Here is a 17,622-nt window from a genome sequence, read left to right on the forward strand (position 1 = left end):
TTTTTGTTTTAGAATTTAAGTCTATATTTTATCCTTCGCAAGTCTGAGAAATATGCAACCCGGAGTTCTTGACAATTGCTTTCACTCCATCACATTCCTTGTCAAGTGGCCATAACGTCATCATAGTGTTTGAAGCTTGGCGCTTCAAAAGACGGATGGCATGATTGTGATCCTAAGTACCAAAAACACAAAATTAAAACACATACAAACACTTAAGCAAATTTAAAATAGATACACTTAAATAAAAACAAAATTTTATTGAGATTACTTACGATAGCACCATGGATTTCACGTGCCCATGAGTCTTTGTATCCAAAAAGAACATGTTCACCATCCTCTTGGGCAGTGGCGAATCCATAACAAAAGTTTATTGGGGGCACACTTTATTTTTGAAGAACATAACCAAAAAAAATCCCGTACATCAATATGAATACCATAAAGTTCATTGAAATCGGAGAATACTATAAGTAAAACCTATAAAGAAAATAAGTTTGATCTAACCAAATCGCCAATTAAAAATCAAAAGAAATATGCAACAACACTTTTCCCCTTAAAATTGATCAATTTCTTCGAATCCAAAACAAAAATCAAAATCAATCATCATAAAAAACCCAAATTGCATCAACCAGTAAAAAAAGCATATAAATCAAGTGATTGAAAAGGGAAAAATTAAAAATTAGCGTACTTAGTAGAGTTGGGAGTAAAAACCCTTGGGAATGGAATCCATGTTGATGGAAAAGTCTTTAATTGTCCGTAAGAATCATATACGAACATAAAACCTAAGGGAAGTAGGGATTAATTACAAAGATATCCTTAGTTTTAGGGAAGTTTTTAGTCCGTGAATGGTGAAATTGGGTTATGCAAATAAGGTTAGTTTCATAACTATATTTTAGGAATACTGATTTTTGGCGTAAATATTGGGGGCACAAGATTGTCTCCATGGAAAATTACATGGGAATTTCTTGGTCGTAGAAAATTTAGGGGGGCCGGTGAACCATCTGGCCCCACTGTGTATTCTCCACTGCTCTGGGTCCCTAGTGGAGGCTGATCTGGTTTCAGTTGCACCTTCAAGTGATCGGGAAGCATGTGGAATTCAGCTGGTTTAGTATAACCCTCTTTTGTCTTCCAGTTGCGGTTGAAGTTGTAGCTTGAGTTTATTAATCAGTATTTTCTTCTTCTTCTTCTTCTTATTTTTCTTCTTCTTCTTCTTCTTCTTCAACAATTTCACGTTGTCCATCATTATCTTTATATCCATCATTGTTATCAACACCATTATCTCCTTCAACATGTGGCATGTCTTGATCATCATCATCATGCTCGTCATCTCCTCCAGCAGCCGGAGTTCTTCCAACACCATCATGATCATTACCTCTTCTACCAGATGGAATTGATTGGTCTTCATCTGGAGTTTCATCTGAATCACTTGGTTCCGTTGGGCGGTTGAGAATCATTTCGTTCACGGATCTTGAGCGTTCCCGGCTCAATGATTGCCCCTCGATGTGTTGCAGTCAAGAATTTGTCACCAACACGAGGAGGTTTTGAAGGAGGAGTAACAACTTTATTCTTTCCTTGCTTGACCTTTTGCATCCTAAACAAGAACAATGAAAACAAAAATCAACTAGTCGACATGGTCGATAACTATAATCTTTGTCGACTAAACAATAGTCGGCAGGGTCGTATTCAAATACCATGCCGACCTATAAAAAAACGGAACGCATGAAGTATAAATGATTTTCCACACAATTAGTTGGTAGGGTGTGTATTCCATACAGTGACGACTAATATGCAGCCGTCAGGGTGGTATTCAAATACTATGCCGATCTTATAACTCAATGGCCTCAGAAAACACAAACATTTTCAGAACACTAGTCGGTAGGGTAAAATTTTAAAATCCAACGACTGTTAAAAACACATTTAGTCGGCATGATATTAAAGTTGAATACCGTGCCGATCTTGAAAATAGCAGTTACAGATATTAACAACCGACAAGATCTTCAACTTAGGAAGGTAACGACTAATCTAAACATGAAAAGTCGGCAGGGTCGTGGAACAAACACCTTGCCGGCTAAATAACTGCAGATTCACAAATTCGATTTTTCTGCCCTAATTTAACAGGAAAATATAAAATTGAAGTACTGGAGTGAGTTTAAGTAGGCCCTTATTTTCTCAATCGCGCCATTTCTTCGCTTTTAGCGGCGTCAGTGATTTCTTCTTCTTCAACGGTTTATGACTTTCGTTTGTATTGAACTATATTTGCTATTCCAGGGTTATCTCGATTAAGTTTTCTATTTGTTTGTTTGTTTCATACGAGTAGCCTTCGGTCGCTCCTCCATGTTCGAAGATTAATCGATTTTTCGATTCGACGAGTTTTCGACGTTGGGGGATGGAGAAGCCGGTATGGTAGAGGAGGAGAAGAAAAAGAGGAGAAGATGAAATGAAAATACTAATTAGGATAATAAGAATTATAATGAGAAATGGTAGTTTTGTAACTTCACCCATTAGGACACCCTCCTTAGCCCTTAAAAAGAGTCCACTTCAGTTTGGGTATACCCCAGTTAATCTGGATATACCCCAGTTAATCTGGATATACCCCAGTTAATCTGGATATATCCCAATAAAAAAATAAGAAAAAATCCAATCTCGCCATGGAGAAAAAAGGTGAAAAAAAAAAAAGAAAAGGAAAATACGAATTAGTGGAGTCTTTCTCCGATTTTTGAGAGGGAGAGAAAGAGAGATATGTTTTCCCCCACGACATAAAAGCATAGTGGGAAAGAGAAATGACCCCATAAAGTTCCACTAAAACGTTGGATCGTTATTGAGTGCCTGTGAACAGTTGAATTAATCAAACATCTCCTTTGAATCATTTCTACAAATAGTTTTCAGCAAAACAACAAACACGAGTGTAAATCATATGGAGCAGACCAATGGCAGTTCGACAACTTCTTTCTTTGCCGTAGAGCCGATGTCATTCTCGGTCTGAATGTTTCTTCTTGGGCTAGGGAGAGTTAACTGGGGTGTCCGCCAACATCTGTGAACTACTAGTTGGCCCGTAAGGCTGTAGTCTCAATGCAAATTATCCATGTTTTTGTTTCTTGCGAACAAATTCTTCGTAATATTCCCAACCTGTTTTATGTTTGTTTCCAATTTGTAGGGGTTAATCCTTGATCATAAAAAGCTGATGACACTTTGGTTGGTGTCTAATCCCAGTGGGAGACCTCCACTAGTTTTGGAAGAAAATTTCCACTCCAGTTCGCCCAGTATTCAAATGAGTACTTGCCTCATCCGTGTGCATAGCAGTATTATGATAGTAGTACTGGCATCTCTAACAGCACTATCCAATCACAATTGCCAATGGTGTTTTTTAAAAAAAAATTGTTTCTGTTAGCGTTAATGGTGTCTTTTATTTCAAAGTTGCCTGATTCTCTTTGGTATGTTACTTTAGTTGTTGAGCACCACAGCGTAGTCATGACCCATCCCATATGTAGAAGTGGGGACACCATCAATTCAAGAAGCTAGGCCCAGGAATTCAATCGGCATGGAGCACATTTTTTTTATCTGATTCAGTGGACAAGCCGCTTTTTTGATAGGCAATTAGAATAGGAAAAAATATGGGTCGGTCCCTTTTTAGGTTGTCCCATGTTTATTTGGTCTTTTCAAAAATTATCTTTTTTATTTGGTCCATAATTATTTAAAACTATTAAAATATCTAAAGTATCATTTTTCTCTCTTATTTTGTTTCCATTTTGTTTCCTCCTCACCTGAATGATTTTTCTTGTTTTCTCTCTCTTCTTTATTTTCTCTTCTCTACTAATTTCTCTCTCTTCCTAACTTTAATAAATAAAAACTTAAAAATGAAATACCTCTTAAGATATAGGTCGAAAATTAATAAATTTTATATATTCGGAAAGCCTTCGACGATAGCTTTCCAACGAATACCATTGTCACTATGTTTTTTTTCTGAAACAAAGAAAACATCTTCATTAGCCGATGATATTACATAACTTCTTGTTAACCTTCCTTTCACCCCTAACAAGATTTTCATAAGGTTTAGGGATGTTACATTCAAAATCAAAGGAAGATTTCCTAGCTCTAGCATCAGTAGCTATTACATGAGCTACATTGTTTGCTAGTCTTTTAACATGACTTACTTCAAAAAACATAAAGTTCTTAAGTAGTTGCCTTATTTCATCTACATAGCCTTGGTTCGTCCAGTGGACTGTTGGCTTGGCATCACTCATAGATGTAATTACATTTTTACAATCAGATTCAAAGATTACGCTGCGGAGATTAAGTTCGTTGGCCCAAAGAACTGCCTGTTTCGTAGCCCAGCATTCCGCTTGCTCTGGATCTAGTCCTCCATTTGAGTATCTGCCCCTGATGGCTCTTGTTGTTCCTGCATGATCTCTGAGAATTAGACCAACATCCTTATTATTATAATCAAATGAAGCATCCATGTTTATTTTGAAACTGTTAAAAGAAGGCGGGCACCATTCAGGTGGAGTTTCTTCTGTCTGTAATTTGGACTGACTTGAAACCTCTAGCATGCATTGGTTTACCATTTGAGTAATATATGACAGTTCAGGACCATGGTATTGAAAACCTTAGCACATCTGTTTTTCCAGATATGCCAAGCTGTACACATTAATGTTGAGATCCATAGTTGGTTCTCCTCAGAGCCTGTTTGAGTAGAGGTAAACCAACTCGATATCCAAGATATTATCTCAGTGTGCTATGACTGCATCCCTGATATATTTACATTCATTGCCAACCAGATTCTTTTAGCATGATCACATTCAATTAGTAAGTGTTGTAGAGATTCAACTTGTGTTTCACAGAAAGGGCAAAGAGTTTCTATATTTGTTTTGTAACCACTATGTTTTTTAAACATTTCCATATGAATAGTTTTACTTTGTGTGGAACTTTTGTTTTCCACGGTTTTTTTCAAACAATTTGTTGGACCTGTTGGTTGCTATTATATGTGGTGGGAGTTAGAATTTTGTAAGCCGATTTCACTGTAAATTCTCCAGTTCTATTTGGGGTCCAAATCATTTTGTCTTATTTATATTGAGGTATATGCATCTTGAGAACTAATTCTACAATATCCCGTGGAAAGAGATCCTTAACTAATTGTGTATTCCACCTTCTGGGATAACTAGTATAAGGTCAGAGACCTTAACAATCCTAGCTGGTTCCCTGTAATCTTCTCTTGGAATTTGAGGACCATCCGGACCTGTAATCCACTTATCATACCGTACTAAAGCTTTTGTTCCACATCTTATTTCCCATTGATAATATTTTCTCTCAACTTCTAATCCTTTTTCTATTCCTTTCCACATCCAGGAGGAGTTATTATGTGGTTGTTGTAGATGCAGAAAGTTACAATGAGGAGCATATTTGTTCTTCATATTAATAACCCACTGCTTATCAGACTTTGTACAAAGACGCCAAGCTAGTTTTGTAATCAGAGCTAAGTTATATTTCTCAAGATTACGGAAAGCCAAACCACCATGTTCTTTAGACACACATAAAAAATCCCAAGAAATAAAATTTATTCCCTTGTTATCTATATGACCCCACCAGAAATTCCTTTGGAGAGAGTCTAACTGCTGCAAAGTATTTTTCGGAATTTTGAAATTGCTCATGTAGTGAGCAGGGATGGAATTTAAAACCGTTTTAACCAAAGTAGTCCTATCTGCCTGATTAAGAGTTTTTGAGTTCCATCCTTGAATGCGATTTCCGTAGGCCTCTTTAATGGATTTAAATGAATTAGTTTTAGATTTACCCAAAAGAATAGGGAGACCTAAATACTTCTCTGAAGAACATAACTTTTTGACTCCTAACTTGTGAATAATTTCTAATTTAACTTCCTTAGTAACATCTCCACAGATGAAGGTTGATGATTTTGAGTAATTAATCACCTGGCCAGAAATGCTTCCAAAATGTTCTAAGATATCTTTAATAATTTGGAGACCTGAATCTGAGGCTTGAAAAAACATTAAACAATCATCTGCGAATAAAAGATGATTTATTGGCGTCGAAGACTGTGATGTACTTATGCCTTGAATTTTGCCAGTATTTTGAGCTGCCTCCAAAGACTTTGAGAGATATTCCATAGATATAATGAAAAGATTGGGAGACAATGGGTCTCCCTGTCTTAACCCTCTTGTTGGAATGTAAGATTTACAGGGACTACCATTCAGTCTTATGGAAATCAAAGTTGTGGAAATACATTGATGCACAATTTGTCTTCATTCCTCACAGAAACCCAAATGAAGAAGCATATTATCGATGAAAGTCCATTCTACTTTGTCGGAGGCTTTCGACATGTCTAGCTTAAGATCCACTAAAGGAGCTTTCTTCTTCGATTTCTTCATTGAGTGAATTAACTCGTGAGACAGGACAATGTTATCATTGATTAGTCTTTTAGGAACATATGCCACCTGAGCTGGTGAAACAATCTTATCCATGAGAGACTTCATTCTGATGACAATTAACTTGGATATTATTTTATAGGAGCAATTGCATAGACCAATTGGCCTATAATCTGAAGGGGTTGCAGGGTGTTGGGTCTTAGGGATCAAACAGATAATTGTTTGATTAATTGAATCTGGTAGTCTTTTTGTAGCAAAGAGATGTTGCACCATGTGAGTGATATCATCTCCTACCACATTCCATCGGGATTGATAAAATCCTGCAGGGAAGCCGTCTTGTCCAGGAGCTGACCAACTAGACATACTCATCAAAGTGTTATACACTTCTTCTTTGTCTGGAACAACTAACAGTTTTTCATTATCTTCCTGAGATACCAATTGTTGAATCATATGAAAAGAATATTCCTGAAACTTTGGAGTTGTAGATGTAGCTATAGATGAAAAGTGTTGGTTTAGCAGGTTTTCTAGATCTTGTCTATTATGGCACCATCTTCCTGAAGGATCTCTAAGAGCGGTAATGTTATTCAGTGATCTTCTTCTATTGGCTTTAGCATGAAAGTACGCTGTATTATTATCTTCATCCCTAACCCAGTGATCCCCTGATTTTTGATGCCATAATTCAGATTTTATTCTTTCCCAATGCTTTAAACTATCTATAGTTTCCTGAATTTGGCGACTAGTGGCAGGACTATAAGGAAGAGACTGAAGTTGAGATAAGTTACTTTCATAGTACTTCAAATGATCACTTATCTTCCCAAAGTCCTCTCTGCACCATTTTTCTAATTTCCTTCTTGTATGATTGAGTTTGTCATTTAAACTTAAATTTGAGTCTTGATTATTCCATGAGTTAATTATAGTATTCAGACAAGATGAATCCCTTAACCAACATTTGTAGAATTTCCAGGATCTTGTTGGTTTATGACAATGTTCCTCAGTATAAAGAAGAATATGGCAGTGATCCGAAGCTCTAAAACGAAGATGATGTAATTGGGAGTTAGGATACTGTATTTGCCATGAAGCATTATGAAGAGCAAAATCAATTCTAGCTCTTCTATAACCTTTACCATCAGTCCTATTTGACCACGTATAATTTGAGCCAATAAATCCTAAGTCCATTAAACCCGCTGAATCTATGACATTCCTTACCCAATTATCCAAAGAATTATTATTAGAACTCTGTCCTTTGTTATGTAAATGGACATTAAGATCCCCCAAAATCATCCATGGATGAAAAACATTATCACTGAGATCTTTCAAAAAATCCCATTATAATTTTTTCCAATCAGAATGAGATGATCCATACACACATGATATAAGCCATTCTTCTTTAGATGGGTTGGATTGAATTAACAGATGAATCATATTATCTGCACTGCAAACTAATTCACAAGGAAAACCATTTTTCCAAAGAACTACTAGACCTCCTGAAAAACCTACTGAGCTAACATACCAAGCATTTGGATAAGAGTATCTCTGAGAATTTTTTTTAGCTTTTACAGCGCGAATTTTTGTTTCTGATAGAAAAATTAGATCAGGATTATGCTTCTTAATAATTTCTCCTAGATAATCTCTAGTGTCCTTAGCTGCATAACCTTGAACATTCCAAGATAGTAATTTCATTTTCAAACAAGCAATGAGGTAGTACTGAGGATTGATATTTAGATAACTGAAAATGAAAAATTTAACAAGGTTGAAATTTGAGTTTTGAGATAGAAGATTGTATAATACCTTTGAAGCCATACTTGGAGCTTTGCCTCTGAGAGATCTGGCATAGTTTTGTTCTGACACTGTTCCATGATAAGATTGATGAGAATTAGGAGTTGGTGATTGATCATCTAAAAGCACACGGATGTTTCTTGTTGTTGAATTATTGGAGATAGAGGGTTGATAGCTTGTTTGATTCATTTCAAAGTGGCGAAAGAGGGATTGAATTGGTTCCTTAAAAACTCTAGGATTCCAATATTATCTGGATCTATGTTTTCAGTATTAAAATCCATTGACAGATCAAATTCACCCATAGCCAAATAAGATTTAAGAAGGGCCATATGATTTCCTGGATTACGATTCAAAGTATCAAAGATAAAGTGATCTTGATGATTCCCACCTTGACTAGATTGTAGGTTATCGATTTGAACATTTAGATGAGAATCAGGGACTGAGGTAGGACCTCCTTTTTCCATTCTTATCCTTTTACCGTCTCTCTCAGACATGTCCTCTCTTTCTCTTGCTCTATTAATAACTTGTAACATACCTTGTGGATTGCATTCAATTGTTGTGACTGGAATAGCAGTGACCACCGAGTCAACTATTTGTGTGATACACTGAGCTGAGTTGTGATGGTCTTGAGCAGTTGTCAACATCCTCGTAGAAGATTGATTGGCATCATTAGCCTTGTCCGCATGTGGATTGTTTACTTCATTTAGCACTACTGGGATGATTGCATGCTGATTTTGATCCTCTGCATGCATGTTATCTACCAGTTGCTGCTTAGACTCCAGCGTAGGTTGAACTTGAGGATGATTAGCAGTCACTCTAACACCCCGATTGTCTGGATAAATCCAAGAGGGAGGATCCGTGATAGAGTTTGGTGATAGATAACCCCTTTATTGTTGGAGTGGAAAATTTGCAATCATATCACACTCATTATCTTTGTGGTCAATAGTATAGCAGTAGCCACAAAGGTTGAAAGGCTGCTTTTCATAAAAGATGTGTAGCCATACATCTTCATTTACTGCATTTTTGAGCCAGAATCCTCTTCTCAAAGGATCTCTTACATCAACCAGTACTAACACCTTTTGTACCTTGCCCTTTGGAACTATGCAATCCGGTGGATCCAACTCTTTCACCTCTCCCATAGTAGCAGCAATTCCTTGCACAATTGGTGGATATGCAAACTCCGGTTGCATGTTGTATAAACGAAGCCAAAGAAGAACTTTTGTTAGATCAACTGTGTGTCTTGGAATTGAAGGGATCCATGGTACCAAAGCTAACAAATCACCCTCTATGAACCAAGGACGAAACTTGAGAACCATCTCATATTCTTCTGACGTGTAAAAATTTATCATAAAAGAACCATCCTCTTCTTTTTTAATGAAGATGTCTTTACTTTTGATCTATAAATTTTTTAACTCCTTATCTAGCTCAGTGACTGTATAAGTTTTATAAGAATAAACCTTTCCAAGAAAGCAGAATGTCCACTGAGCCGCCCCTTGAATCATATCTTCAACAGATATCTCAGGTAACTTTAAGGCATTGAGCCTTGCAGAAAGTACTGTGATTTCCATTATACCTTGGGGTTAAAGCGAGTTTTTGTTTTTTATGTCATGGAAAGAGCAGAGAGAGATGGGTAATAAAGCGGAGGAGAAAACAAGAATGATACCTAAAGAATAAAGGAGTTCACCATATTGATGATGGGTGAATGTTTCACACTTGTTCAAAAGTCTGTCAAATTTGCAGCAGATGAATAAAAGATTATAGTTATTACAGCTGCATAATTTAATTGAATCCTTAGCGTGTGAGAGAGAAAGTTTTCAGAGATGAACAAGTCGAGGAATGGAGAGAGAGAGTATAATCAAGGATAAACAAATAGATTAAGTGGGAAAAGGTGTAAATCTGCAGACAAATTAAATCCAGATCTTCACGTATCTCATCAAAGCAGGGTATAAGAAAACGGAACACAGATTGTCAGGAAAAACCACTCCGACCTCTAGGCGTCCATCCAAGTGCAGCGTCAACCTATTAGACAAACATAAGAACAGATAGGATCAAATTAAAATGAAATTAAGATTAAACAGACATGATTAAAACATGAAAGATATTAAAAAATTGATCATATTAAAATTGGCTTTCAGGAATTCGACTAGATGAAGACTGAGTTAACACCGATTCCTTATTCTAGGAAAGAGTTCAACATCTTCTAGGAAGTTCGTATTTTTTCACCTAATTTTTTATTCACTCTAGATAATTCTGGAGACCATTTACTCACTAATTTTCTAGACAACCAACTAAACTATTAGTCTAGATTATTCTAGCTACTCCCATTGTCGCTATGTTTCAGAGCTTTTAATTTTACCTGAGCATAAAGAGACAGAGTAGTTGATAGAGTAATTTGTGGTATATTACCTGAGCATGTTCTAACTTTGAATATTTTGTCCCCCCTCCTTGGAGGTAGACAGTGCGCAGTACATACACGTTTATGCATATCAACATTTTCAGGGCAACAACAACACGTTATACTCCCACATCCTTGGGTAGGCTCGTATCAGTATCAGGTCGATACAGATTCTCCAGATTAGATTGGAGATATGGAAACTGGTTTTGTTTGGAATATGTGATACTAATTAATGATATGATTTGAAAGTATCGTGTTGATGCTGGAAGGATAGTATGATCTGGAGACTTATACTGCGAATGATGTTACTTCGAGATCATACTTCTGCAAAGGTAGTAGCATTGTCCAAATATTATTTTGCACCAGCTGTTCTTTTGGTTATTTTTAAGGTCATTTTGAAACACAGGATCACACGCTAATGTAAAGATATATGCCACTACGTGGTAGAAAATCAGCCATAAACACTCCCCCGATGGAATATATGGGTGGAGAATGGAATATTAGAGGATAGTACCTTTAGGAGAAAATCGGAAAAATGTTCCAAAAGGTGTCACCTCGGAAATTCCCCAATTCTCTAAAGAACTTGGAACAAGGCAAGTAGGAAACCTGTTACCCTTTGATGAAGTGCACAAAACAATGTGAGTAATGTGGTGTTTGTAATTGTAAGTTCTCGGTTTAGCCAACATGATTTGGTATGTCACAAATGCCAAATTTAGATGTCAAAACTATATGCATGAATTGCACTATTAGATTCAACTTCGGACTAGGTTAGACTTAAAGTGTAAATACGTGGGATGGAGTATTTCGAGTTATCCCCTAAAGAATTAAAGACTAAAGAATATTTTTCCTCAAACAGATGTTAATCTAGACCGTTAAGACACAATTATTGGGATTATACGTAAATTCTATTCACGTATGGGATATGGATTTGGGGCTGTAGTTACCTAAAATAGGTAATGCTAAAAGTGGGATTCTAGGGTTTCTGAAAGTGAGTTCCGGGAGGTTGGTCACGAATAATCCTCGCCTAAACCAAGGGAAATTATCATACAAGAACTGTTTCAGTCACACGAGATGAGAGATTAGGTACGGTCTAAGGGAGGGAAACATGGATAAAGAGAGATCAGAGTATAGAATAATTACTCCCAGAGTTGTTGAGAAAGTTATGTTTATCTTGGTGAATAGATGACCTATTTATAAACGAACTCTCTAACTCATGTCTGTGAAAATAGAGATCACTTGTTGTGCGGGACATTTTTCCCGTTTGTTTAGGAATAGCTAGGGATAAACTAGGATGAGTTTATCCTATTGTGACTTCCATTGCCTTTACCATCTTTTGTGGTGAAAAATAAGTCTATTATTTCTCACACATGTCGTAGAACGTCATACCAAAATCCTAATTAGTATCCCCCAATTTTGTATGGCTAAGTTAACCTTTACAATGACGTGTTGACATGGTAGGATATTCTCTATAGTCGACGTTGGACGGGATATAGGTATATTCTCTGATTTGTAAGCGTGACTAGGATGAGTCACGTGAAACGGGGGGAAATGGGTTAGAAAATCGTGTGCAGAGTATGAAAGGAGTTGAGACTGAGCTCTATCTATGCATGGCTAGTCACATATGTCATGTGGAGGTCTAATTCTTTCTAGTGGGTCCCACTGATGAACTTGCAGAGCTTGGGGATGTTTATCCATGTTTTGGGGAAAGATTGTACGAATCAGACTCTATTCCGTGAGCTTATTTAAGAACTTGAATAGGAGTGTGTTATGTGAGACTTACACTTGAGTCTTGTGCTTGTACGAGAGTCTTCAGATAAGCTGGTTCATCTCAGATTATCATGAGGTCGACTGAGGTTTAGCTCACGAGATTAAGTCTCTTCAGAGTCAGCTAGGACGTATTCGATACGGAAGAAATAGGCTTGCATGCCTAATAATGCCTCTATTAGACCATGGATCACTTGTCTTTGACCAGTGTATCCGATATGGACATGCCAGGAATCAGTCACGACTTTGTCTGCATCATAGAGCCGACATGAAAAGTGTATCCCGAAAGGGTGTTCTAGGATTTTATCACAGGGTCCGAGGAAGAATAACCAGTGTATCTTGTGGGGATATTCTAGGAATTATTTAAGGGACCTCAATAAGTCGAGTAGGTGCCTGGAGTAGACATGAATATTTGTTATCTCGTATACATGCACTCAGAATCAGTATTTGAGATCAAATAACGAGAGTCGTACTTGTGGGAGACGGGATGGCTCCATTCGTTCCCATAGGTCAATCGTAGACGTTTTGTGAGGCTGTAGACCCTTCACAACTAGTGTTTATTGTATGGACGTAGGCCAGGAATCATGTTTTCACAACCAACATGTCTCGCATGAAATCATGGCTAAAGTGCCTTGTTGACCAAAGTGTTTGGCGAAGGAGGATTGAATTCGTCTTTTTCAACCGAGGGTTGAAGCTAAGGCTGGGATTGCCTTTTGTTGCGATGAATGAAGCTAAAGTTGATCTTGTTTTAGCGTTGAGGGCTAAGGTTAGGATTGATCTTGTCTTTCGACAACGAGGGTTGAGCTTATCTTGAAAATCCTCTTTATGCACTATGCCTTGAACGACTTTGATTTTGGTTTTGCCGAACCTCAAAATGACTATTTTTACCTAGCACGAAATACTGTGAAAATAAAAAACCTCTCCTAGTTGTAATATTTTCATTGTTCCCCTAGTTTGGAATTTTACCTGAAATGACCATTTTATCCTTTATTCAAATTTCACCATCTATATAAGTTATACAAATCCTTAGTTACACAAACATGATTAGTGACTGAAGATTGATCTTTTAGTAAAATTCAACTATCTCAATTCCCGAGCGGCCGCACCAAAAACCAGATTTTCATTTCCTTTTTGATCAATGACAACTGCGGCAGTGTCATCATATCGTTATCAATTTTTTATTCCTATGCTAATCTACAACTCTCTATATATCCTTCCATCTATCGAAGAATAAAATCTTCATTATATGACTTTAGTACGAAAGACGTGATTATTGGGATAAATCAAAATGTCAAAGGAATGAAATACAAGAATAGTATTATACTATTCTTTATGCAGTTTCCGAAAACTAACTTGCTTATATTTCGAATGTCGACCGGTCAACAACGGTGCACTTTAGTTCTTCAAAATTGATGTTTGAGAAACTTGAGATGCAACTTGTTAGATCATTGTTCGGTCGAACTCGCAAGTCTTGCTATCTCAAGCTTATTGCCAATGTTAGATGCATAAAACTACATATTGATTTCTAGTCTACTAAAGTCAAGTCTCGGACTACATTTAGAGGTTGCTAGTTGATTATCAAATATCATTGAATAACCCGAATTGAAGAATAAAGATTAACGATGAAATTTGGAGAACTTCATCAACAAAAGGTATGTGAAGGCTTACTCACATGAATCATCATGCTATATATATGAGACAATGTGGTATGACTTTCAGGAGATTTAGTATTTCAAAGAAGAAATTCCGAAAGTTTTTCTTGTTAAACATCTCGAAATATGATTCAAGCAATGGGCGTTCATGGATCCTTAACAATCTTAGTTCCAAGCAATTTATTGTTCAAGAACTATGTTTGTGTCATATAAGTCATTTAAAAATTGACCGATCAATGATGTTTATATCTATGACATTTGGGAATGTTTTAAAACATCAAAAGGGTTTCAAGAACTTACTGAAATCTGGACTCAGGTAAGTACACGTACCTAGTACGCATACCATATCTAGCACGCGTACCTTAAAGGTTCTGGATTCATAAATGGGTACAATACATGTACCTACTACGCGTACTGTAAAGGATCTGAGTTCGTAAAAAACCAAGCAATACACATACCTAGTACGCGTATTGTTGGTCCTTGAATTCACGAACTGGTCATAGGTACGTGTACCGTTTCTCATACCTACCCAGTACGAATCATATGTAGATGCTTATGGTCTATTTTCTCAAATATATTTAGCATTGCTACGACTCTCATAAATACCTCGAATACATCATTGATTACTAAAACACTTTGTGTTGAGAACCATGATTCAAAGCTTAAGTGTTTAAGTGAACTCGATATTGGTTATAAGTTCGGAAGGCATATTTTCCAAGAACTATAATTATACACGGTTCCGATACCCGGAGCATAATGTATATCCTTTTATGCGATTTCAAGACATATTCTCACATGCTTACATGGAGTCCTAACTAGAGTTTCATCTAAACAAATAAACTTGAATCTCAAGTTATCTTAGATTGAATTCTAAGAAACCCTTAGTCTTGGAAATCTACAAATAAAGAGACTCAAACAACAAGGAAAATCAATCTATGACACTTCTGTGTCCTAGTTATTTTCTAGAATCGTCCTATATGAACCTAGGTTTCCTCTTAGAAACATAATTAAGTTTACGACTTAAAGACTTCGCTTAGGGATTTTTGAAGCCAGGTCCGACTATCTTTACCTTGATAATTCATGTATCGTGATCTTGTTCTTCCTGTTATTGAGGTTTTAGTAATCTCTTTCAGGAATGAGATAGATATAAATCGCAAAGTTCTCTTGGTCTCAGAATTTGTGATTCCTCAAGATAGATATCTAAAACTCTTCCTATTTGACCGGTTTAAGATTGTTCTTAAGATGTGGTTAATAATCCAGGCATCTCGGCTAACTAAGTGTAAGTGTTCCGGATTTGTGAGGTTTGCTAGCTTTGTCTATTACAAAAAGATTTCCAAGCCTTGATCTATTGATCTAAAGAGAAATCAAATAGGCTTATTTGTTAGAGGAAGATTGATGTAAAAAATATTCACTTAGGCTGAAGCAACTCTTAGGATGTAAATAATGTCAGATAAGGGAATCAATTGTGTAGAGCCTTGCGAGGTTAAGGATACGCGGGGAGCACGACTTCAGCTGAATTTCTTAGAGGGTGAATTCGGTCTCAACTATATCCTAGTCCAAAGTATGATAGTAGGCTAGTGCCTGTAACAGCTACATATAGTTCGGTGTTCAAATCTGGACGAGGTCCCAGATTTTTCTGCAAGTGAAATTTTCCTCGGTAAAAAAACTTCTGGTGTCTTGTGTGTTTCCTTTTCCGCATTATATTGTTTTATCTTTATATTAAGAATAACACAAGTAGTATGTAACCAATTCTAGTATATAAGTTCATGTTAATTGTGATCGATTACGAGACTCGATCTTGTAGAATTCGTTTCTTGGAAGATAGATAGCAAGTTTCATATTTGACAGAATTCGGATTCAATCATTTGGATACGACCAGATTGATCTTGGATATTTGTTTTTGAGATTTTCCAAGTACTCTTCTAAATAATCAGGTTCACGGACCCTATTGTCGAGACTTTTCTTATTCTGAAGAGAAACAAATATGAACTCTATATACATATTGTCAAGGATCATTAAGTTGGTATACTTGCAATTGTATTAGGTTTTTTATCTACATTTTTCCGAATTGGTGGTGTACTTGGTACCCTCTCCTTTTCATAACTTTCGCAAATTTCTTAGCTTTGGAAAATAGAACCTCTCGATTTTGAAATCGGTTGAGAAGTCGAAATATGATAGCTTTTTTTAAAAAAAAAAAAAATTTGAGAATTGAGATGAAAAATATATATTTTACTGATCGATGTTGAACTTTCGAAAACCGTTATCATCAGGGTAGTTTTCTTAAAACCAAAGATATAGGTTTCGGAAAATCTGGACCCAAAATATTTTTTAAGCTTGACACCATGTTTTGACGATTTCCTTCATCACCCGAGGCTGGATCCTGCACAGTTTGTAAGTCCATCAAAGTATATTCTTAATCTCCATCAAAATTCTTCTCGCAAAAAATCTCTCATTTACAAGGGCGAACATGGATGGGAATTGTCCAGGCTCCAGCTACCTGCAATAATCCAAAAAGGTTGTGTTTGCATTTTCTATCTTAATAAGGCTTTTTTATTAAGTCTAAAATTTAGCTCAAGCTCCGTTATAAAAAAATTAAGCCCACCTTTTATTGGGTTCCCAATTCTACTATTGCCCATTTAAAAACAATATTCGTTCTTGGATCAATATTAGTTTCCAAGAACACAAAATATTTAAATTTATTTGATTGATAAGTTTCATCCTTTATTTTAAACAAATTATTTTCCAATAAATTCTGTAGCAGGGGACTACCAAGCAAGGAGCAAGGGAACCACAATAAATACCCCCCTTGAATCCAAAACCCAAATGATGTTGCAAGAGAGAGGGATAAGTCAATACTGAAAATAATGATAGAGGGAGCTCTGCAAATCGGGCGAATGTTGAGTTGACTCATTTTCACCGCTTCAAATTCTCTGATCATCTCTTTCGAAAGTCAAAATCAAGTAAAATTGAAATTGTTAATTCAGTTGTTCGATGTTTGAGAAAAGCTATCAATCAAGATAAGTGATCGATTTAAAATCCCTTAAGTTCTTCCGTGTTAAATCTCTGTTTATATTTGGGTTTTTTTTTTTTTTTGAGTTTTTCGTGATTTTGTAATTAGTGTTCTATCTGTTTTTAATTCGATTTTTGCTTACATGGATTTAATTTCATCCTGAATTTGGAGTTCTCCAGCAAGAGTGATTTTCCCTAGTCTTCCTCCTACTGGATTCCATGGTTATGAAATCTGCTATGAGGGTTTTGCTTGATCCCCTTCTAAGGATATTGAACAGGTGTTTTGACTCATCGATTCAAGGTTATGACATCTGGTGGAAGCTAGTCGGCACGTGTAATTACATTGTTAATGTTGCAGAAGAATTACTTTCTTACAAAGATTGTTTATTCAGAGCTAAGTATTCGAGGAAGGTAATTATTATTCTCTGCAAAATAAAGTTTACTCTGGCAGCATACAAAAAATTGAAGGTTTGTTTGATTGGTGGTATTAGATATTGCATGAGAATTTTAGAAGTCTTTATACAAGTGGCATATAGCTTGTTACTTAAAGTGTTGAACTGTGTTTCCCCCTGTTATAAGTTTGAAATCAGTCACAGAGGCAACTCATATTCTCAATCTCTATGGTTTCAAAAAAACTTCTTAAATCTATATTCCC

The 17,622-nt window shown here is 36.3% G+C and overlaps 1 protein-coding gene across 1 annotated transcript; it reads right to left on the reverse strand.

Moving 5' to 3' along the window:
• Positions 1-5,123: 5,123 nt before the first annotated feature.
• Positions 5,124-6,113, reverse strand: LOC113312202. Its single transcript, XM_026560957.1, has one exon. The coding sequence runs from the start codon at positions 6,111-6,113 to the stop codon at positions 5,124-5,126; it is 990 nt and encodes a 329-aa protein (XP_026416742.1).
• Between the last annotated feature and the right edge of the window lie 11,509 nt (positions 6,114-17,622).

This window comes from Papaver somniferum, chromosome 9 (genome assembly GCF_003573695.1).
Source record: "Papaver somniferum cultivar HN1 chromosome 9, ASM357369v1, whole genome shotgun sequence".
NCBI classification, from domain to species: domain Eukaryota; kingdom Viridiplantae; phylum Streptophyta; class Magnoliopsida; order Ranunculales; family Papaveraceae; genus Papaver; species Papaver somniferum.

What these genes read in the sequence shown, in the direction of transcription:
- LOC113312202 (XM_026560957.1), bottom strand. Translation starts at nt 6,113, where the DNA reads ATGGAATATCTCTCAAAGTCTTTGGAGGCAGCTCAAAATACTGGCAAA.